At 36.9% G+C, this 23,182-nt stretch overlaps 3 protein-coding genes across 3 annotated transcripts; 1 reads left to right on the top strand and 2 right to left on the bottom strand.

Moving 5' to 3' along the window:
- Positions 1-2,653: 2,653 nt before the first annotated feature.
- Positions 2,654-6,791, bottom strand: LOC121760369 (beta-glucosidase 13-like). Its single transcript, XM_042156051.1, has 15 exons — positions 6,681-6,791; positions 6,535-6,604; positions 6,329-6,408; positions 6,122-6,188; positions 5,959-6,017; positions 5,346-5,421; positions 5,089-5,166; positions 4,786-4,873; positions 4,449-4,698; positions 4,181-4,296; positions 3,891-4,105; positions 3,687-3,718; positions 3,398-3,503; positions 3,215-3,305; positions 2,654-3,113 (listed from the first exon to the last, which is right to left on the bottom strand). Exons 1-15 carry the CDS (start codon positions 6,789-6,791, stop codon positions 2,942-2,944), a joined length of 1,611 nt encoding a protein of 536 aa, XP_042011985.1. The 3' UTR covers positions 2,654-2,941.
- A 5,214-nt stretch (positions 6,792-12,005) lies between these two features.
- LOC121761737 lies at positions 12,006-12,762 on the top strand. The gene is made up of 2 exons (XM_042157362.1): positions 12,006-12,581; positions 12,676-12,762. The coding sequence occupies exons 1-2, from the start codon at positions 12,010-12,012 to the stop codon at positions 12,731-12,733; spliced, it is 630 nt and encodes a 209-aa protein (XP_042013296.1). The 5' UTR covers positions 12,006-12,009; the 3' UTR covers positions 12,734-12,762.
- Positions 12,763-12,804: 42 nt separating this feature from the next.
- Positions 12,805-17,481, bottom strand: LOC121760368 (uncharacterized transmembrane protein DDB_G0289901-like). The gene is made up of 4 exons (XM_042156050.1): positions 17,256-17,481; positions 16,866-17,141; positions 15,011-15,161; positions 12,805-12,808 (listed from the first exon to the last, which is right to left on the bottom strand). The coding sequence occupies exons 1-4, from the start codon at positions 17,479-17,481 to the stop codon at positions 12,805-12,807; spliced, it is 657 nt and encodes a 218-aa protein (XP_042011984.1).
- Positions 17,482-23,182: the final 5,701 nt, after the last annotated feature.

Raw genomic sequence — 23,182 nt, 5'->3', positions numbered from 1 at the left:
CTTGAAAAACTTCTTTTCTGCATTAAATATCTGCATTTTGACCTAGGATAGCTGCATGTCCCGGGGGTTAAAGACCTCAGCCTCTAAGCTTACTGTGGTAAGGGTAGCTGGTGGCTGGAGTCACTAAGTCCTCAAGACTAATGGGTGTCAGCCCCTCAGGAGTCTTGTAGGCAAACCTGGCTGCTTCCCTATGCAATTGAACTTTGTTCTTTGGTGCTGTGGGAACTGCCTTGTAGGCTATGATGATTAAAACTTTAGCTAATAGTGCAATTGGTTTCCCAAAAATAATGTCCAAGGTGGAGTATGTTGATTGTTTGGGCTGTTAAGTTGGTGGACTATTATTGTTGGGCCTGGAATTAATCTGGCCCATCAGGTAAGTTGGGCTAGTTATTGCCCTAGCCCATTCCCGGTTTGATATACCCCCTCTCTCCACTCACCGCCTCACTTCACTCTCTACTCTCTGATTTCTCACACTTCTCTCTCGAGTTCTTGAGTTTCCCTTGAGTTTTCCTTCTCTGATGTTTCTCTGGTTGTTCCACTGTGGTTTATCACTGATATTTGTGTGATTAAACGAGTGTGTGGGTTTGAGATTAGCAACTACTTCGGTTGCTGGGGTTCCAGAGAAGTTAGGGTTTCTTGTGGAGAGGTTTCTGTGGTTGTGAGCTTTGAGATCGGCTAGATCCGGTGCAGTGGAGTGGTTTGGGGTTGCAACCTATGGTTTGTGAAGAGTTTCACGGTTGAACTCAACGTTGCTCCCTTGGATTGTTGTTTTGGTGAATAGATCTGTACTATTGGCGGGTGGCTGAGCCATTGCTTATAGATCTATGCGATTCCTTTGTTATATTGCTTATTACTGCTTGGTTTGTGTAGATCCGAAAGGATCTTTCTTATTTTACTAACTAGGGTTTCTAGTTGTGCAGGGTTCTCGGTGAATCTTGAGGATTCTGGTTCGTGAAAGCAGTGTTTAAGTTCATTAGCTCATTGGTTGTAATAGCTAGTGTCCTTGTATTAAATCAGTCGCTTGGTTGGTGGTTTGACTGAGCCATCTTGTAAACAAGACCAAAGAGGTCTCGGTAAATAGTGAATCCGGATAGTCTGATCCCTACAATTAATAGAGTCAATCTTACTATAATGGAATGGAATTGAATGAAAATAAAATTGAATGAACATAAGATTGAGATGATAATTTTTTGATATTTTCATTCCACTATCTCATCTATTTCATCACACGAGTATTGCATTTGGTTTAGTAACAAGACGAATGGAATGAAAGTCAAATTCACCACATTTTAATCTATTATACCAAGAAGTGCCGGTCATTAAAAGCGAAATGTAGGAAGTAATTAGCTGCAAAACTTTTGAAAAAAAAATTCTTAATTTGATTTCCTTGGGCAAATCATCATTTACATATATATGCTCCCAAGTGGATAATAGGTTGATTAGTGCATCCATACTGTTAACTCAAAAATCAGCCTTATTTCAGCTATAATTCTATTTTTTAAGCTGTCACATTAGCATTTTCTGTTCGACCATATTGATCGTAGAAATTTATTTCAGTAGACTATATATTCTAATTTTTGAATTTAGAATTTTGAAATCATAATTTATAGTATTTTTAATAGAGACTTTTCCTAAATACTCTATACACAATATATTAGTGCGATAAATTTATAATACAGTACTTAATATTTTATCTTGATAGGCTTTACTAGGATAATTAAGGTGTATACACGCCTATTAGACATAGTTGTGTATATTTATTATTCATTTTGACTAGATTCGTTTTACAGCTAGCTAGTAGTATCATACGAGTAAACAGATAGGAATATAAAAGAACTACAAATAAAATTTGATACTTCATCTAGGCTTTGATATAAAAATACTATACAGAATTGTATTGTCAAATAACATACTGCTAAATAAATTAAATATAAATTTTAAAGGTTGTATCACAGTAGATTCTAGGAGTGTCGAAACGGGTAGCGGGTATCGGGAAACCCTCAACCCGACCCGCTACCCGGGTACCCATTACCCGACGACAATGGGAAACGGGGCGGGATCGGGTAGTGTGTTTTAAATTTTTGCGGGTATGGGTATACCCGTTAAACCTGATAATACCCGTTATTTTTAGGATTAGGGTTTTCAAATATTTTATTTTAGGTAATTAGTTTCAAATCATTATATACTCCCGACGATACACTTTTTTTTCAATTATTTATCCGTTGTCAAATGAAGGATCACAAGATTGGTGAAAGTGAAACTTTTATTAGTTTAGTGTCTTAAGATTAGAGATTTAAAATATTTAGACTTTTAGTTGAAGTTATTTATATTTAGACTTCTGATGAAAGTGCATTATTTTTTATTTTATATTAAATTTTTAAATGGTGATTTAATTTTAGACATGCTTGATGTTTCTATCTTAATATTTGCTTATTTGAAATTTGAATTTGCATTATATTTCATACGTAGTCATATTATATTTAAGAGATGAGAAATCACTGCATAGTTAATAGTTGGAAATTATGCAAATACAACAAAGTAAAAAAATACAAATCTAAAATCATACTAGTGTAGCAACTAGCAACAATCCCAAAATTCATTCTAGAATTTCAAACGTGTACATAAAATTATTGTATTAGATGACTAGCATTGATGATAAGCGAAAACTAAAAGTATAATATCATTGAATAATATAATACACAATTCAAATTATGCCTGTGGGTTTGGGATACCCGATGCGGGTATGGGTTACCCGTTTAACTATATGGGTCGGGATTGGGTAGTGTAATATTGAAGTTTTCGGGTACGGGTACCTGCAAAATCGGGTTTGGGTACCCGCGGGTATCCGTTTCGACACCCCTAGTAGATTCAAATCCGTAATCTCTAGTACAAATATTAACCACTCTACTACTAGATCAACATATGCACACAAGAACAATTTTTACTTGTAGTTGAGGAAATTCTTAAACCATAAAGCAGATCGTTTAGGAATTCTTTTAAGCCCATTCTCGAAATCCACGTAATAAAACCCAAATCGAATCGTGTAACCCAATGCCCATTCAAAATTGTCCAAAAATGACCATGCGAAAAAGCCCTTTACATTTACACCCTTCCTGTCATAAAGAAATAAAATTACTATATTAATAACATTTGTTGTATATATATAGGTCTATTATTTCACAATAATACTATATGCATGAAAAGAAATACTTACTCAATGGCTTGTTGAACAGCTCTAATATGACCATAGTAAAAATCAATTCGTTGTTGGTCTTCTGTACTGCTATTGTAAAAGTCAGCTCTACCTAAAATTAAAAAGATAATGTTTTAAAAAAATAAACATCTACCAGTACAAATACATACATATAGTAATAAAAAAAAGAACATTTTCAAATACCTGTTTCTGTTATGTAAATAACTTTGGAAATATTGTATTTTTGCTTGGTGTAGAGTAGAATATCATGAAGTCCTTGTGGATAGACACATAAAAGGCTAACTGCAGTCTAAAATTTTATCATTAATTAGATCGCTATGTACAAATTATCCATCACGGATCAAATCATACATTAAATATTTAATTCAACTTGTTTCTCTATGGATCTTGCTGAATCACTAAAACCAAATTAAGCCTTCTAAAATTATGATAACCAAAAAAACAAGGCATTACGATCAAATTTACAACTTACCGGTTCACCAATTGGCACACCATCAATATCCACTGCCAAATCGTAAAAAAAATAAATGAAAGTCAATAAACATAAAAACGAAAGCAGATATTTTACATTCTATATTTTTTCTTATTTATGAGAATATTTTGAAATCACTAATATTTTGCATGATCCAAACAAGAATAAATTCATCGGAATAAAAAAATCTAATAATTAACTTACAAGAAAAATGAACCATATTATCAGTGGAGCAGCTGATATTGGGATTGGGAGTGGAGATATGTGCTGCATAATTTGCTGTATAATAATTCAATCCTATGAAATCGAATGACCCTTTCAACATTGAGCTTTCCTCCTTTGTAAAATTTGGCAACCGATTTTTTACAATGGAACGCATTACTGCTGGATAATCTCCTTCTACTATTGGATTCATAAACCTACATTTACAATGCAAATATATTTCACATTTACAATATCGATCAAATTATATATGTATTTTACTCGTAACTCACCATCCATACATAAATTCAAGGGCTCTTTCGGCAGCTTTGATATCGAGGTCGGTGCTCGAATAAGGTACAAACCAGTTGGAATATAGTGTTATGCCTATTTCACCCTTTTGAGTTGTCTATCCACGAATATATATCAATATAGTGAATAAAAAGATTAATGAAGTTTCAATATATTATTGTGCATGCAAATGTAAATGTATATCAATATAGTGAATAAAATGATTAATGAAGTTTCAATATATTATGCATGCAAATGATGAATTCAAACCTGATATTTGTGTTTGTATAGTTTGACAGTTGTGGCATGAGAGAGAAGCAAACGATGAGCGACGATGTAAGGTTCGTTTGCAGAGTCACCTCGAGGGCAAGAGGAGCATCTCCCAGGGGCTAACTCTCCGTACAAACCTCCATCATATCCATTTAGAGAGAACATATATGCCTCGTTTATTGTAATCCAATGCTTAATTCGATCGCCATATTCTTTGAAACAAACTTCTGCGAAATCTCTAAAATCATCTCTGAAAACCCCAAAATATATAAGTACTATGTTTAGTACTATCATTTTATTTTGCTTAATCAATAGTTATATACATTGATTGACTTACATAATGAGTGGACTTAGGAAACCTCCATACTCATTTTCTAGTGCTTGAGGAACGTCCCAATGAAATAGTGTCACAAATGGGGTTATACCTTTACATCCATCCATCCAAAGAAATTGGGAAAAACAAGTTAAGAAAAATAAAATGCAACCTAAATGAAAAATTGGAGAAAAAGTCCAGCTATTTTTGTGTGGTTTCTTGTTCAATAAAAAAAATTATGCATGGGATCAAATGTTATAAGTTATGATGCAATTCTATATAAAATATTATCTTTCAATACATAAATCTTTCAAGAAATAAGATTACCATTTGATATGAGCTCATTCAAAAGGTTGTTGTAAAAGGCTACTCCTTCTTTGTTGATTCCACCACTTAGCTTCCCAACTGATAAGAGTTTTTGTATAATAAATAATTCGGTTATGTTAACAAAATGAACTCTACTAAGGATGTTTGGGTATACTTAATTTTGGACACTTTGTAAGTTCCATATTTTGTTACAAATTATAACTAATGAGTTTATAAGGAAGTAATATAAAATATCCCATCAATTTACTTATTCTTACGAGGTAATATTCGAGGCCAAGAGATGGACATTTTGAAAGCATCAACTCCTAAAGTCTTCAGCAACTTTACATCATCCTGCCAAATCAAATTTCCACATCAATTATTAATTTATTCAAATGCAAGTTTTGGAAAACTCGATAATAACATTTTAATTGAAACACTTTGATTTTCAATGAAAGTGTTAGGGTAGAAAATATTTCAATTCAACAAATGTTTGATTTGCATGATATGGTATGTGATGGATAGCCAGCAGCTCGCATCTCTACTGATCTAATTAAATCATTAGTATTATGTTATAGCTCCAAAATTACATTGAGTATTTACTTATATATACTTCAACATACAATACAAAATTCCAAAAATACTGTGCCACCAAATTTGGTTTTAGTTTGTCCCCAATTTTATGTATTTTTGCACGACTATAAAACAGGAATTCTAATTTTGCATTTTAATCATATACAGTTATTTAACCATTCAAACACAAAATTAGATAATCCAAATGGTCAAAACATGATGAAAATATACACTTTAGATCATATAAATATAAGATAGACGAATTATCTATCTTACTTACCAAATTGTTAAGAAAAAGATAGGAATAACAAATTAAACCTTATAAAAATGGTAGAAGTTTGTAGCCACATCACCGTTGGTCCCGTCTGATATTTTGCCTGCAAACTTTTAATTTCAGTAAATGTCACAATTTTAAGAATTTATAAAATAAACATTAAAAAATTATTCGAGAGCATATTATAATATAAACATTAAATTAAACCTGGTGTGTGGCTGAATGTGTCCCACACACTTATTCCTTTCCCCCCTTCAAATGCAGCTCCCTCATACTTCCATTGTCACAAAATTATAAACCACACAAATTTTATCTTCAATAATTGCAATTATGAATGGGAACAAAAAAATATTAATAACATCTCTAGTTTGATTAAAATGTCTAGCAGAAACTATTCGATGAATTAATGTCTACTTGATAGGCCGATGATGCAGCACCAAATATAAAATCTGGTGGGAGGCTGCTTCGATTCAGATGTGATGAATTATCATAACCTGCATTACGATATTAATTAATCACATAAAAAACAAAACATTAATAATACTCCTAGTAATTAATTTAACTTAATACTAGTAGTACATCGTTAAACAACAGATAAGAAAGTAGTGCCAAATTAGAACCTGAAATCTCTTGATTTAAAATGCTCCAAGAATCTAATATTTTATCAGCATCTCCTTCCCAAAAGCCGTACTGCCACACAAAAATGAAAGTTATAAAACGATGCATAAATATACAAGGAAGTGGTGAGTAAGGAAAAGCTTAGTACTTGTTTGGAATTGGGGTTTGAATAATTTATTGATTGAGAAGAAACAATCACTACTTCTTTCCAAATCAAACACACCACAAGCAGAAACAGAAACACAAAATGCGAAGCCATATACAGACGCAATTCCGCGAAAAGAAGATGGAGACATGTATTTATATCTCGAGGAAGCTAAATTACAGATTTACCCTTACGATGTGACATGTCCATTTGTATTGTTTGGGCTACGCTATCATTAATTTAATAATTGACTAAAAGGCGCATTTGATCCTTAACATATTGCGATTTTTTGATTTTGGTCAAAAATATTATCTTTGAATTATTCGGTCCATCACAAATAAAAACGGGTCACATTTGGTCCATTTTGGACGGTTCCGTTAAAATTTGACGGAAACCCTAAAATTTGACCTAAACCTCACGAGGAGGCCATCGGCGCCGCCGATCTCGATGAAGATCAGCTCCTCTAACGAGGAATTGCGGGGTGAGGGTGGAGTTAGGGTGGGGGGGGGGTTGGGGGTGTCGTCGGAGACATATCCGAAGCTAAGCTCGGTGACGTGCGAGGTATGGCGGGGGTGTAGAAGAAGTCGCAGACGACGCCGTGGGGGGCGGAGGAGCAGAGGTCGTCGGGGAAGAGGCGGCGCCAGGCGGCGTCGGTCGAATTGCCTGCCCTTGCACGTCGCCGTGCACTCGAGGACGATTTTGGCTGAGCTTGGGGAGGGGCAGTGCGGCGGCGGTGTGTAGGCGGCGAGGACTGGCGGCGGGCCGTAGGTGAAGGAGAAATCGTGTTGGAGAAGGAGGTAGGAGCATGGTGCAGTGGCAGTGAGCTGGATTAGTTTGGTGAGGGAGGAGGAGGACCGAAGGTGATGGTACGGTGGAGCGTGGCAGTGGAGATGCTGGAGGGAGGGATTTCTGTCAATAATTTGACGGAACTGTCCAAAATGGACCAAATATGATCCGTTTTTATTTGTGAGGGACAAAATAATTCAAAGGATAATGTTTTGGACCAAAATAAAAAAAATCGCAATATGTTAAGGATTAAAATTGACCTTTAGACTTAATTATTTAACCAACAAACTAATCAACTTTAATTTCTTGAGCTATACATCTTGATCATTCAATTTTCTCAATCAGTCATTCAATGTTGACGCATCCACTCCTCCTGCGATTGCACCCCTTTTTCGATTTGTTGTTTCTCGAACTACATATGGATAATTGGGTGATTATATTCGACAAATCAAGTAGGAATAACAAAATTAGAAAATAATTCAAACATTCAACTTTCTATTTATTTACTTTATTTATGTCTCCTATTTTAAATCATTAATTTTTTTTCTTATTTTATTCATTTTTGATACTTTAACACATTTATCACTATTTTCTCTCTACTTAAACTCCTTAAAATAAGAGGGTATAAAATCCAATACAATCCCAAAATATGTCATCTTCCCCGTGATAGATAGAGTACATTGTACGTTGAACCGAAGCAAACGGCCAGAGATTGTATCTTTTACATAATTATATTACAAATGCCCAAAATTAGTGTCAATTTCTTTAGTTCACTAAAATTAATTAATTTATAAGAGTACTCCCCTGGCCTATTAAAAATAAAACATTTCTTAAAATGAAAATAAAATTATCTCTACTTTTTCATCTCTCTTACTTTATTTTTTCTTCATTAACTCACAAAACAACATTATATAAAATCCTTACCGAAAAATAAATATTTTATATTTAATGGAACGGGGGAGTACTTCTAAAAACATTTGTTTACTATATTTTACACAACTAAGAGCATCCACAACGGTGCTCATGCAGACGAGACAACTTGTCCCGGTGGGAAGAGATGGCATCGAGTCACCGTTGCGGGTGGCTCGCCGCGGAGACCACGACTAGGTCTGTAGCTCACGTTTAGCCCTTTTTGTCTTATTCATTATTTTTATGAATTTTGGGTGTTGATTGACCTTGCATATAAACTTTATAAATGTGTTATTATATGCTTAGACTTTCACAAAGACTATAATTTTATCCAATCTGTATATCCGTTCAGTTATTGACTTTGACGTAGCATGTCCAATGCAATACTATATAGTTACATTACATATGTTGGGTTTTCTATTACACCATAGTGAACTATATGAATATATAGGTGATAGAAATCCATGGGTTCCATCCTAAAATCAATTGGTAATAAGAGGAGAGGCCCATGAGACTTATATAGTGGATTAAGCTCTTTGTGTACACTGATGTGAGATATTTTTATGTTCATTTTATGTTTCAATTGCCAACACCCTCCCTCAAACCCTTCAAGGTGAATCTTGGAGGGGTTGGACTTTTTCAAACCCTTCAAGGTGAATCTTGGAGGGGTTGGACTTTTTTATGATCGATTGGACAATCGGCCCAATTTTTTTTCGATCGGTTGGACCACTGGCCCAAATTTTCAGCCCAGTTATACTGATGGGTCAGTCATTTTTTCGGTTTCAGCCCAGTTATACTGCTGGGTTAGTCAATTTTAGCCCACAATCGGTGACCCGCTCTGATACTATGATAGAAATCCATGGGTTCCATCCTAAAATCAATTGGTGATAGGAGGAGAGGCCCATGAGACTTATATAGTGGATTAAGCTCTTTGTGTACACCGATGTGGGATATTTTTTTATGTTCATTTTATGTTTCAATTGCCAACAATAGGCTCAATTCTTTATAATATCCAATAGGCCCAATTAATTTATTTAGTGTTAGTATTTAATGCTAGACCATCCACTGCAAAGGGTAGTGAAATTTTGTTTCCAATTTATAATAAATTTGTGTATCATATTCATATCAATTTTATATCAATACTTTTTACTTTTTTTCACATGATTAAATTAATTTTTAATTAGTACATAATTTCTAAAAATACTCTTTTATTGTGAAGTAGTTGTACCTAGCACTACGGTGCTAAAATGTCCAAACCGTAAAAAATAGATAGTTGTTGATATGGCACATACGTGATTGTTCACAACAAATTGCGACAGTTCACAACAATTCCTAACCCCAGACTCGGCACAAGATACTGACATTTATATAAAGATCCAAAATGATTGGTCTTAGGAGACGGTTTGTTAAATTTGTTTACAATAAAGGTTTCGCTTCGAAAGGAGAAATTATCTTGAAGGAGAGAACACATAACTAGAAAAGAGCAATTATGTTTGAGAAAACCTTTATCTCAAAAGAACATTCATTCATTGTACAAAAACATAAAGTTCACTAAAATCGTTGAAACCCCCTTGCGATGCATTAACATCGTAGATGGTGTTCGGTTTTCAAAATAAAATAGTACCAGGATATAATCTAGGATTGAGTTGTGAGATTATTTTAGTCATATGGGGTTAGCTATGACTAATTATACCATGATTATCCATCTAGGATTGAGTTGTGGTAATGAATCTCATGAACCAAATACAGTACATATTTAATTTCGAGATACAATCTTGCAAATTGAATACACCTAAGGTACAATTCTAGCTTTGGTTAGCAATATAAAAGTACAAAATGCTCCCTAGATCTAAGGACTTAAAAAGAAATTTACAAATTCAAAACTTTATTTTAGAGTCACGAAATGGATCAAAATTATCAAATTTTAAAGGTTTTTTGTTGGCTATTTGCTCTTTTTCTTTTTTACATTACTTGGACGAGTAATATTACTAATATTGATTACGGAGTACTACTCTATTCACATGTTTTTAAGTATTGCCCACAACCATTGAATATATTAAAAAATTAAACATTTACACTATTCACCTACTTCATTTATTTCTCAATTCTTATTTATAACTTAAAATTTCCAATCTAATTAATTTACAAATAAATAAAAATACAACTTTAATAAAATGAATCCAATTTTCAAATTTATAAAAAAATATCACCCAGTGATTGGGCGACTAAAGAGAGTAGGCTACATCAATAGCATTTCACACTCATCACAAATAAAATCAATAGTATATGAAGAAGAATTGTTTCTTGAATTGCATTGCCACTATTAAGAAATGACGGAAGAAGACGGCGGCGCAGCGTCGAACTTTCGCAAAGTCAGTGTGATCCACGAATTTAACTTCTTCGACGAAAACCACACCACCAGCCTCCCCTCCCAACAATCAAGCTCCACCTCCGCCGCATTACACGCCGAGGACGATGCGACGTCGTCGAGTCATTCCCGAATTCGACGAAAACCGCACCGGCCCCCGATGCAGCCACGTCGTCCCCACGCAGGAGAACAAGGACGCCGACGAAGGCCTCCCGCCGCCCTTCCTCCGAAGCATCGTCGAAAGAATCTACGACCCTCAAGTGGCGCTGCTGTTCGAGAAGAGGCTGGCGGTCACGGACGTGAGGGAGAGGCTGAACAATCTCGTCGTGATAGAGTGATGGCGGCGCTGACGGAGGAGGAGAGGAGGAAGATGGTTGAATAGTTTCCTTTATAATTATCCAAATTATAAATTAATTTATCATAGTTTCCTTTATAATTATCCAAATGACCAGAGTTATGATGATTGAATAGCACTCTGGTCTTCCTCCGATGTTAAATAGAGTCCAAATACTTTATCACATGGAACAATTTGAACTCGTGAACCTTTTAATTTGATGAAGAAGATGCAAAAAAAAGTAAACTTCGCGCTTAGCATGATTTGGTGGGGACTAAACAAGACTTAATTTCAGGATTTCATATATTCACCGCAAAAAACTTTTAGGATGCAAAAGAATGCATCCCTAAGTTGAGGGAAAATTATCTTAATATTTTGTTTTTTTAGGATGCTTCTATTTTGTACCCCTAATTTTAGTTGGGATACTGAACACTTTATGAATCGTTTATAGTTTAATTATATACAAAAATTAGCATTCTTAACGGTATTAAAAAGTATCCTTATATTTTTAGTTGTAGTGATTGGAAGATAAATGTGATTTGTCACAATTTGAATTTCTTGCATATAGAAAAGAATGTACTATTCGATAATATTTTTAATGCCAGGATATATATAATCTTATCAACATAGATACTAACATGCAAAAAGTAGAATACATTCAAGCAAAGAATTAACAGGAATTTTATATTGAATAAAATAACATTAAGATATACACAATTCTTGGATATGTCTTATTGTCATTGATTTTAGAAGGCTACATAATAGTCCTCCGATTTCGAATATATATCATATACAATAATTATAAGATATTAATTCTCAATATTAATTTTATTCGTTCTTGAATTGGATTCACAATAGTACCGGAAATCCTATATAAATATAAATAGAGTTGCATTCCGTCGACAAAATATATTTAGAGTTATAGCAAAAGAGTAATGGAGATGAAGAACGATGAGGATTCATCGTCGGAACAAAGAGTCGTCTATGAATACGATTTCTTCAACGAAAACCGCACCTGCCCCATTCGCAGTCACATTCTCCCAATTGAAAGAGAATCAACACCAGCGGAGATGAAGAAACAAAGAGTCGTCTATGAATATGATTTTTTCGACGAAAACCGCACCGGCCCCATACGCAGTTTCCTTGTCCCAATTGAAAGAGAAGCAACTCCAGCAGATATGTTTGAAGTGTTTGAAAAGACGCTGGAGGCCATGGACTTGTCGAACACGCTTTTCGTGAGGGAGATCGAGAGAGTAATGTGGTTTCTTAGAGAAAAAGAGAGAAAGAAGCTAGAGAGAGGAGGGTTTCTTGAGGTTCCAACGATAGATCCAAGTGGCAACGTTTACAAGATGCAGTTGAAGCAAAGCCCTATCTTCATCGGCGTGGCTGAGATGAGTGGAGAATGGGCCAAGCTTGTTGGTGACAACAAATTGAAGAAAGGGGATTGGGTTTATGGTTGGGGATATCGCAGAGACGGACACTTCTGCATCGCCATCAATTACCTGAGGTTGCCCTAATTTTTTATATTGGGGTTTTCTTATGTAATCATGATTTTGTTTTTCCTTTGTCTTAATGAGTTAATGTTATGTTGTTTCATGCAGGTTTAAGGCCTCATGCGATTGCAATAAAAGTTTACTTCTACCTTTTAGTTGTTTTTAGTTTTGACTTAGAGTCAAATTCTATCCCGTGTTTATCTTTTTGTTTCTAATTAGTAATAGGGTTTTTATTGTCTATCTAAAGATATTATTGTTTGTTTTAATGGTATCTTTTTGGAGAATTTAATTAACGAGATTTGAAAACTTGTGTTTTTTTTTATCGGATTGTTTCATTCCCTTTGTATGTTCAGCCGTTCTCGCGAATGATTCGGTGTCATTGTTTCTTTTCTCTCTCGTTTTCTTTATCGAGCATACCCAAATTCACAAAATAATCATCATTAAGTATTGCACTACTGTGCTGCTTTACTTTATGATTATTAAACCGTAAATTAAGCGGGGAATTAATATGCAATAATGTGTTAAATGGTATAGACAACATATTTAGAGAAGAAAGCAATGTGAGAAGATTATTGTATTTTGATTGAATGATGAAATGGTACTCAACACCCATATATTTATAGGGATGTTGGTGACTTTTGAGATCCTACAATAAATGTATATTCATGGAACTACACTACTATTGGAACAATGCATGCACATCTTCAATGCTTCTTGGAACTCCATTCTTGGAACTATATTCTTCTTTAATGCTTATTGATACTTCCCCTTTTCTCAACACTCCCCCTCAAATTGAGTGGTGGGATCTCCAAAACTCAATTTGGAAAGCACATCTTCAAAGCTCCTTGAGTTGACTGCTTTAGTTAGGATGTCGGCAAGTTGATCCTCAGAGCGAACAAAAGGGAGTTCGACAATCCCATTCTCAATGTTTTCTTTGATAAAGTGTCTGTCAACCTCCACATGCTTCGTTCGATCATGTTGTACTGGATTTTGTGAGATGCTTATAGCGGCTTTGTTATCACAATACAACTGGCACTTGCTTGGAGGGAGATTAATCTCTTTCATCAATCTCCTTAACCATAAAATCTCGGTCAACCCACTTTTAATCCCACGAAATTCTGCTTCGGCACTCGAAAGAGCCACCACCTTCTGCTTCTTACTTCTCCATGTTACCAAATTACCTCCAACAAAGGTAAAGTAGCCTGCTGTAGACTTCCTATCGTTTGGGTTCCCTGCCCAGTCAGCATCTGTATAACCATGAATCTCAAGATGCCCATTTTTAGCGAACAACACTCCATGCCCTGGAGTTCCCTTCAAATACCGACAAATCCTAAGTGCTGCCTCCATGTGATCTGTCTGCGGCTTATGCATGAACTGACTTACGACCCCAACTGCATAGGCAATATCTGGCCTAGTGTGCGAGAGATATATGAGTTTTCCGACTAGTCGCTGATATCGACTACGGTCAGCCAACTTGGCTCCTTCTCTGATTTGTAATCCGTGATTAACTGCCAGAGGAGTGTCTGCTGGTTTACATTCCAGTAGGCCGGTCTCTGCTAGGATGTCCAAGATATACTTCCTTTGTCGCAGAAAAATTCCTTTGATTGACCTTAGCACTTCAATCCCAAGAAAGTACTTGAGATTCCCCAAGTCCTTCATCTCAAATTCCTGAAAAAGATTTTTCTTTAATTCCTCAATCTCTTCTAGGTCGTCACCTGTAATAATCATGTCATCAACATATATGATTAAACATGTGATCTTATCACCCTGCTTCTTAAAAAATAGCGTATGGTCTGAATTGCTCTGTGTATATCCATAGCTAATCATTGCCCCAGCAAACTTCCCAAACCATACTCTTGGAGATTGCTTCAATCCATACAAGGTCTTCCTCAATCGGCACCCTTCACCTGCTTTAAAATCTGTTGCAAAACCTGGGGGTGCCTCCATGTAAACTTCTTCTTCCTTCTTCAACTCTCCATGTAGGAAGGCATTCGTCACATCAAACTGGTGTAATGGCCAGTCCCTATTAGCAGCAATGGATAACAACACCCGAATTGTGTTCATCTTAGCTACTGGAGAGAAGGTCTCAGAATAGTCAACTCCATATGTCTGAGTATAGCCTTTTGCGACAAGTCGTGCCTTGTACCTTTCTATCGAGCCATCAGGTCTTCTTTTGATAGTGATGACCCATCGACAACCCACTTGTCGCTTCCCTTCTGGTAGAGCACATTTCTCCCATGTGTGGTTTCGAATCAGTGCATCAATCTCTTTCTTCATTGCTTCCCTCCAATGCTTGTATTTCATAGCTTCTTCCCATGTCTGTGGTATTTCTTCTTCCTCATATAGTGCATTCTCGAAAGCCCGAGCCATCTCTGATAAATGGCCTTTGGCTAGGTTCACAACAGAGTACCGCTTTTTCTTGTCAATCCTCTCTGGCGTATACCTTTTGGGTGGAACTCCTCTGTTTGACCTTGGTGGAAGTATGTACCTCCCAGTGTCAGGGTCAACTCCTTCGACCTCGACTTCCTCAATTTCCCTTTCTTCGGCCTCAATTGAATTTTTTTCTGCACTTACAGTGTTAGCCAAACAATTATCTGTATCCACAGGATTACTTACAGTGGATAACCTTAACGGAGAAATATTTGAGGCGATGCCACTTTCTACGATGGACTCTACCACATCAGAGACTTGCTCAGCGGAATTGCTTACTGTTTTCTCTTATAGATCCGCATCAGGATTGCTTGGCGTTGGCAGTGGCATTGAGATCCAACTTAGCGGGTCCGTATCATTGTTATCCCTAACATTACTCTCCCCCTGACCGCTAAGATGGGTAAAGAAGTACTCAGTTTCAAGAAAGTTGCAGTTCATTGTAACAAACATCCGGTTGGACTTTGGATCGAAACACCTATACCCCTTTTGATTTACCCCATATCCTACAAAAACGCATTTGATAGCGCAAGGGGATAGTTTAGTTCTTTCATGTTTAGGAATGTGGACAAAAACGGAGCATCCGAAGACGCGAGGTTCAAGAGTCAAGGGCGGAGGAATTTTTGTGAAGGTGGACAAGACTTGTAGAGGAGTTTTATGTTTGAGAATACTTGTGGGCAATCGGTTTAAGAGATAGGCTGAGGTGGCAATGGCTTCTGGCCAGAAGTGTTTCGGGGCTTTTGACTCTATAAGCATAGAACGAGTCATTTCGAGGAGAGATCGATTTTTCCTTTCAGCCACACCGTTTTGTTCGGGAGTATGAGCACATGTGGTTTGGTGTATAAGGCCTTTGTTTTGGAAGAGTTATTTCATGGTAGAATTAACGAACTCCCCCCCATTATCTGACCGAAGGACCTGAATGGTTTTGTGAAACTGAGTTTGGATAAGGTTATAGAAATGGGTAAAGTGTGACAAAACTTCAGATTTTTGTTTCATGAAATATATCCAGGTCATGCGAGTGCAATCATCCACAAAAACTAAGAAATATCGAAAACCTTGCCCCCCAATAACTGGTGCGGGCCCCCAAACATCAGAGTGTACTAAGGCAAATGGGGTTTCAACACGAGTATTACTTAATGGGTAAGAGTTCCGATGACTTTTGGATAAAAGACAAGTTTCACAGTACATGTCATGCTTAGGAATAATACTAGGAAATAATAATTTTAAGTAACCGATAGATGGATGACCCAAGCGCCGATGCCAAAGCCAAGCTTTCCTGTCAGCTGATCCGTGAGTTAACATGGCAGTCCCTTTTTGAGCTATCTCATCCACATAGTAAAGCCCATCACGTTCAGTGCCACGCCCAATTATCTCTCCGGTTCGGATATCCTGCAACAGACAAAATTGTGGCTGCATTAGTAACGTACAATTCAATTCCTTTGTGACATGACTAATGGATAATAACTTATGAGACATCGAAGGAATATATAGACAATTTGATAACTGCAAAGTTGGGGAAATGTTAACGGTTCCAGCCCCCTCAACCACCGTAAATTCCCCATTGGCAATTTGGATATGAGATTTTAGAGGTTTCTGAAGGTTGGTAAGGTCTGAGGCATCATATGTTATGGTATCGGTTGCCCCACAGTCAAAAATCCATTTATCATTTTTCTCATGGCCATTAGATACTGCACACACAACTCCAAGCTTCTCGAGAGGCTGAAATCGATTTTGGCAAGTGGTTTGGGAAATTATGGAATTTTCAGGAGATTTGGGGGCTAATTGTGACTGAGAATTTTGGTGGGGTAAAACCTGCAATTTCCCAAAGATTTGGGGGCTTCCAATAAAAGAGCCCCCTAACCCTAATCTACCTGAATCGGGCGCCGCCTCTCCCCTCATCAATTCTTCACTCCAATCATGAATTACACTCCCACTTCCGCTGGCAACGAAGTTTGCTGCCCCGGTTGTATTCGCCGGCTGAGCAGCTTCATTTCTGGTCCTTCCTCCTGGCTGGACAGCACCGGCGGTTTGCGCGACCCCCTGCACGGCGTTGCCTCCGTCGCCTCCAACTGCTGCGGCGGCGTGCCCGCCACGGTTCCATGGTGTTTGCGGTTGCGGCGGCTTGCCGTGCTTCTCTTCCCACCAATCTGGATATCCAACTAGTTCAAAGCATGAATCTTTTGTGTGTCTTTTCCGTTTGCAGTAGGAACACACCAATTTTGACTTGTCTTCTTCATCACTTCGCCGATTTCTATCATTGCCACTGCCGCGACCACCACTGTTGCTGCCGCGACCACCACCGTTGCTGCCGCGACCGCCACCCTGAGAGCCGCCGGTAGGGTTCTGCCACCCTCGGATGGCGAGGCCAGTTCCAATTCCATCCATGGCAGCTGCTCCGCCGGTGTTTGCCTGTTGTAACACTCGAAGTCGTGTCTCCTCCTGCTGAATCAGGTTGTACGCATAGTCGACGGAGGGAAGTGGGTCCATTTTCAGTATCTCCCTCTTGGTTGTTTCATATTTGCTATCAATTGCATAGAGAAACTGACATACTCTCTGATCTTGTATGAATTTGTTATGAATCTCCATATCCTCTGGACATTTCATTGGGTTCGTCTGTTTTTGGTCGATTGAAATCCAGATCTCTCCCAATCGGCTCCATATTTCTTCTAATGAACTGCTTCCTTGCCTCAGTGTGGTTGCTTTGAACTGAAGATCATACACCTGGATTTTATCTCTTCCGCTCCCATATGTGACGGCCAACGCATCCCATATATGCTTTGCCGTCGGATGTTGTGAAACTCGACTGACCAGTCGAGGCTCAATGTTTTGTATTAACCAAGTGATCACACAGTGATCGGCTTGTTCCCATTGTATGAAGGCTGGATCGGTTCGCGGTGGAGAATGAGGCACTCCGGTGACGTGAGATACCATTCCCCGACCGCTTATTGCCGTCTTCATCAATACGGACCAAAGGGCGTAATTTTCTCCATTCAACTTATTCCCACCAATGTGGAGGGGCTGCGTGTCAATTCTGAATGGCATGGCAGCTGTTTCTGGTGGATTTGGTTGGTTCATCGCAAAACTATTGCGCATAAAGTTGGCAAATTGCCGGGCAAATTCATCTGCCATAGATGAATCTGAGGTTTCGGTTACTATATAGTTGTCATTTGACATTTTGGCTTATGGTTATAGATACAGCGGAAAAAGGAAAAACAAAAAAACGGGAAAGGGCCGAGAAAGGTATCAAAGACGATGATGATACCTTATCTGAGTCCAAACCCGCTCTGATACCATGTTAAATGGTATAGACAACATATTTAGAGAAGAAAGCAATGTGAGAAGATTATTGTATTTTGATTGAATGATGAAATGGTACTCAACACCCATATATTTATAGGGATGTTGGTGACTTTTGAGATCCTACAATAAATGTATATTCATGGAACTACACTACTATTGGAACAATGCATGCACATCTTCAATGCTTCTTGGAACTCCATTCTTGGAACTATATTCTTCTTTAATGCTTATTGATACTTCCCCTTTTCTCAACATAATGAACTTAAGAAATGGTTAGTTAATTTTAAGATTGAAACCAAAATACTCCCCCCATACACAAAAAATAGTTCCATATGTGGAAGACACGAGTTTTAATGAAAGATTTGGTAAAGTAAGAAAGAAGGAGAAAAAATAAGTAAAGTAAGAGAGATGAAGAAAAAATAGATAAAGTAAGAAAGATGTAGAGAAAAAGTATGTAAAGTATGGGAGATCGGAGAAAAAGTAGGTAAAGTATGAATGGGAGATTTTTCATTTATAGAAATTGGTCTATTTTTTATGGACATTCCAAAAATAGCAAAATGAGACTATTTTTCGTGGATGCAGGAAGTAATTGATATTATTAGACATTCGATTTCCATATACCACAAAGAAAAAAGGTGTTTTGCATAAGAAAAAAGATGTCAAGCACCAAAAGTGCCCGAAAATAACCAAATGTTCTCGCAAAGGAGGTGTTTTCCAAGCACTTTGCAAGTACACTTGTGCTCCCCATTAGCCTCGTCGCAAATATTGCGGGCAAAAGGCCATCACATTGCTTGAAATGTGCGTGCCCGCAAATTCTCTAGAAAATTTACTAGTACAATTAGGTAATTTTGAGCAGCTTTTTGGTCGCAAATCTCCTTAATGTGGTCGAAAAATTCAACCACATGCGAACATTATGTTGTGCTAGCAAATAATTCAACTGTCTTTTTAATATTTTTTTATATTTTCAAATTAATATTAGGATTTACTTTTATTACAAAACGAATGAGCCACTAACTGCTCCTAAATGCCTAGCCAAACACATATAAGTCTATTTATTGCTTCTCGTTTTTTGAACTTGTTGAGTAAGGACCTTTACTAGCTTCCGCAATTCTTTGATATCCTGCTGCATTGACTTTTCACTATATGTCTTAAAATTTGTGCTCAGTCAAACGTGGCCTTTGTATTCATGGACAATGAGAATACACAATTCTTTTAGAAGTCTCACCGGTATTGTTTATAGAAGGCTACATAAATAAATTCTATCTGTTCTTGAATTGGATTCCCACTAGTGCCGAATCCTCTATATAGAGCATACATAGAGTTGCATTGCGTAGACGCAAAACATATTTAGAATCATATCAAAACAGTGGAAATGAAGAACGGTGATGGTCCAACATCGAAACAAAGAGCCGTCTACGAATACGATTTCTTCTACGAAGACCGCACCGGCCGCGTTCGCACTCACCTTCTCCCAAGAGGTTACTGACATGACCGAACTTCTCACCGCTCAACCAATTCAGGTAGAGATGCAATGAGCAAGTTGAGGGGGAAAGGAATACGCCACGTCGACAAGTGAGTGTAATCGTCTAATATGAGCTGGCGGAATTGAGCTGACTCAGCGGAGTGTGCAACTATAAATACAAGGCAAGGGGCAGTAGCTAAGGAGTCATGAAAATTGTGTGTGTGGCGTGATCAGCACTTGGGCTAGGATCCGGGATCCGTAGCATTTTATCAGTTCTCTTTATCGTGTTGATTTCACTATCATTTACTTATCGCATTGTTTCTCTGATTTCATTATCAATCTACATTTGGTGATTATCTCGTTCCATAGTTGCGTTCAATTGTTTGTTGTGTTGATTGTGTGGTTGGTTGTTGTGTCGATTGGTAGTTGTGTGACGATCTTAGCTGGATCGGGCTTGAATCGTAACAAGTGGTATTCAGAGCTGTTCATCCTCGGACATTTGAATTGGTTGAATTCATATCATGTACTCCCTCCGTCCTCCAAATTTTGTCATAGTTTGACCGGACACGTGTTTTAAGAAATGTAATGGAAAGTGAGTTGAAAAAGTTGGTAGGATGTGAGTCTTACTTTTAAAGTATTATTTTTATAATGAAATGTGAGTGAGAATAAGTTAGTGGAATGTGGGGTTCACTACCAAAAATGGTAAAAAAGTGAAATGTGGCAAATTTTACAGGACGGACGGAAATGGAAAAATGAGACAAAATTTGAGGGACGGAGTATTACATTTGATCAGTGGTGTAAATTCAAACTATGTAATTAAGAAATTACTACGAAACTACAATAAATGACTACAAATCTACAATCAATTGTTAAGTTAGACGCACTTTCTTCACACAAATATTTATGGCAAAGTAAGTGCTTCATGTATCATTTATTTTGAGTGATATATTAATAGATTTATAAACACAGATGTATTTGGAGATGTGAACAATGAATTGGATCTCCTTTGCGTTTCAGTATTTTTTTTTAGTATTGTTTTGTGAATTAAGTAGAAGAGAGTGATATTTTTAATTTTAGGGTGAAATGTTTGAAAAAGAAAAATATGTGAGAGAGTCGGTGGGGCTGGGTGATAGGGGCTCAACCATGCAGGGTTTGATCCAAACTAAAAATAGATCTGTGGATGAAGAAAATTCAGAAATACTACAACCACAATTTCACACCCTTGACCGACCACCGCCTATACCTCACCGACTTCCTATTCGATTATTCCGCGACCGAATGGTTTGGATATTTATTGGGAGGCTAACAATACGGTACACCATGGAATGATTTCTTCATGGATGTTAAGCTATGGTTTGATCCTCATCTCTACCTATTTATTTAGTTTATGAGTAGTCTATGATTTATTATTGCCTCATTGGTGAATTTAATGTTTTTGTATATACTAATCTACTCCATCCTTCCCTTAAATTTTTTATTTTTTTTTTATTTTTGTATGTTCCACAAAATTTGTCAAATTTCAGATTTTACCCACTTTTTGTAGTGGACCACATGTTTCACTAACTCATTCTCACTCACATTTTATTATAAACCTAATATGTAAAAATATGACTCACTTTCCACTAACTTTTTTCAACTCACTTTCCATTACATTTTTTAAAATCCGTGCCCAGTCAAAATGTGACAAAATTTATGGAAATTATTGCTTCTAATGTTGGTGTATTTCTAAGTGATGGAGAATATGGTTATTCACTTTTTAAATTGATTTTTTAAATATTACGATCCAATTCCAAACAAAATAGAGAATAAGAAGGAGGAGAAATACAAAAGATGGAACAAAAGGAAGAATAGCGACGCCCTATACATACTCCATGTCAGTTACTCTATGTTCTAGAGTAGTTGAGGCATTTCTTTTGACTATGAAATTTAAGAAATAGGTGTGTTAAAGATTAACGTGGAAACAATAAAATGTGAAAGTGAATAAAGTATGTGCGAGATTAAAGTGTATACCAAAAAAGAAAATGACTCAATTACGCCGAAAACGAATACTCCCTTCGTCCCTTAAAAATATTCAAAGCACAATTGGTAATGTAATAAAGATATAAAAAAATGATTGAAGTAGGGGAGAATGAGTCGAAATAAAAGTTTCCTTAACTAAAAGGTTGATAATATTAAGAGGAAGTATTAACTTTGAAAAAAGAAATGATAATTAATAAAATTTATCCGGTGGATCTTGAATTGGATTTCCCTTTTGGATCCCTTCTATAAATAGAAGATAGTTGGAGTTGGATTGCAGAGATAAACACATTTAGAATTATAGAAAGAAAAAGAAAAAGATCGGAGATGAAGAGGGGAGAGGGTTCATCAAGAGTCGTCCATGAATACGATTTCTTCGACGAAAACCGCACCGGCCCCCGACGCAGCCACATTGCCCCGCCTCTGCCACTGTTTGCGATAAGAAGTATAGTGAACGAAGATGAAACAAAGATGATGTTCGTGAAGACTCTGGAGTTTTGGGACGTCAATTACTGGCCGAACTGTATTTCTCTGAGGTCGGAGGAGATGATGTTGCGGACTCTGAAACAAGAAGAGAGAAGCAAATTGGCGAGAGAAGGGTTTCTTGAGGTTCCGACGCTAGATCCAAGTGGAAACGGTTACAATATGCGGTTGCATCATAGGCCGTGGGCAAAAGAGGCTGCGATGAGTGGTGAATGGCACAAGCTTGTGGAGACCAACGGCCTCAAGATTGGGGATAAGGTTCAAGGCTGGGAGGTTCGAGGAGAAGACGGGCGCCTCCGCTGCGTCCTCACACTCATGCACAGAGTCAATTGATCTGATCTGATCACCAATTTCTTTCGTGTTATGTTGGTTTGAATCTTTTATACTCACGATTTTCTTCGTGTTATGTTGCTTTGAATCTTCTATACTCGAGATTTTCTTCGTATTATGCTTGTTTGAATCTTCGTATTATCGTGTTATCTTGTTTCTTCTCATTTTCTCTTCTTTTTTTGTTTATTTATCATTTGCACTACTGTTTTACTGCATGGTTAATACTCAAGAAATGGCTAGTTAATTGATTTTAAGTTTGAAACCCAAATAATTGGTTATTTGAAACAAAATGAGACGTGCCTACATTGGTTTGTATAGTATATCAAAATATTTCTATAAATTTTAGGTTACATTTGTTCACAATAAAAGGGAAAAATAACTTGAGGGAGAGAACACTTGTGTTTTAAATAAAAACTAATTTTTCGCGACTGCAATTCAAGAATCAATTTCTTGTGAAGCTAATGTAAGTGAAAAATCAAATATGTAGTTGAAAGATAAGAATACTATTAAACATCTTAAAAATTAATTAATCCATTAGTAAATTAGTTTTTCTTAATTATTTATCTTACCATTCAAAGTAGACATAATTACAGAGGC

The sequence above is a fragment of the Salvia splendens genome, chromosome 13, assembly GCF_004379255.2.
Source record: "Salvia splendens isolate huo1 chromosome 13, SspV2, whole genome shotgun sequence".
Classification (NCBI taxonomy): Eukaryota; Viridiplantae; Streptophyta; class Magnoliopsida; order Lamiales; family Lamiaceae; genus Salvia; species Salvia splendens.
The sequence above is the reverse complement of the archived record's forward strand: the minus strand, read 5'-3'. Positions and strand labels throughout refer to the sequence as shown.

Excerpts from the sequence above, each read along its gene's own strand:
- LOC121760368 (XM_042156050.1), bottom strand. The coding sequence starts at position 17,481 with ATGGACCCACTTCCCTCCGTCGACTATGCGTACAACCTGATTCAGCAG. Across the intron at positions 17,142-17,255 it reads CAGTGGTGGTCGCGGCAGTG|ATTGGTGGGAAGAGAAGCAC; the intron begins GCAATGATAGAA and ends TTGGATATCCAG. Across the intron at positions 15,162-16,865 it reads AGAGGCGGCGCCCGATTCAG|ATAATTGTTTGGCTAACACT; the intron begins GTAGATTAGGGT and ends CTGTGGATACAG.
- LOC121760369 (XM_042156051.1), bottom strand. The coding sequence starts at position 6,791 with ATGGCTTCGCATTTTGTGTTTCTGTTTCTGCTTGTGGTGTGTTTGATT. Across the intron at positions 6,189-6,328 it reads CTGCATCATCGGCCTATCAA|TATGAGGGAGCTGCATTTGA; the intron begins GTAGACATTAAT and ends TGACAATGGAAG. Across the intron at positions 4,699-4,785 it reads TTCCTAAGTCCACTCATTAT|AGATGATTTTAGAGATTTCG; the intron begins GTAAGTCAATCA and ends TGGGGTTTTCAG.
- LOC121761737 (XM_042157362.1), top strand. The coding sequence starts at position 12,010 with ATGGAGATGAAGAACGATGAGGATTCATCGTCGGAACAAAGAGTCGTC. Across the intron at positions 12,582-12,675 it reads ATCGCCATCAATTACCTGAG|GTTTAAGGCCTCATGCGATT; the intron begins GTTGCCCTAATT and ends TGTTTCATGCAG.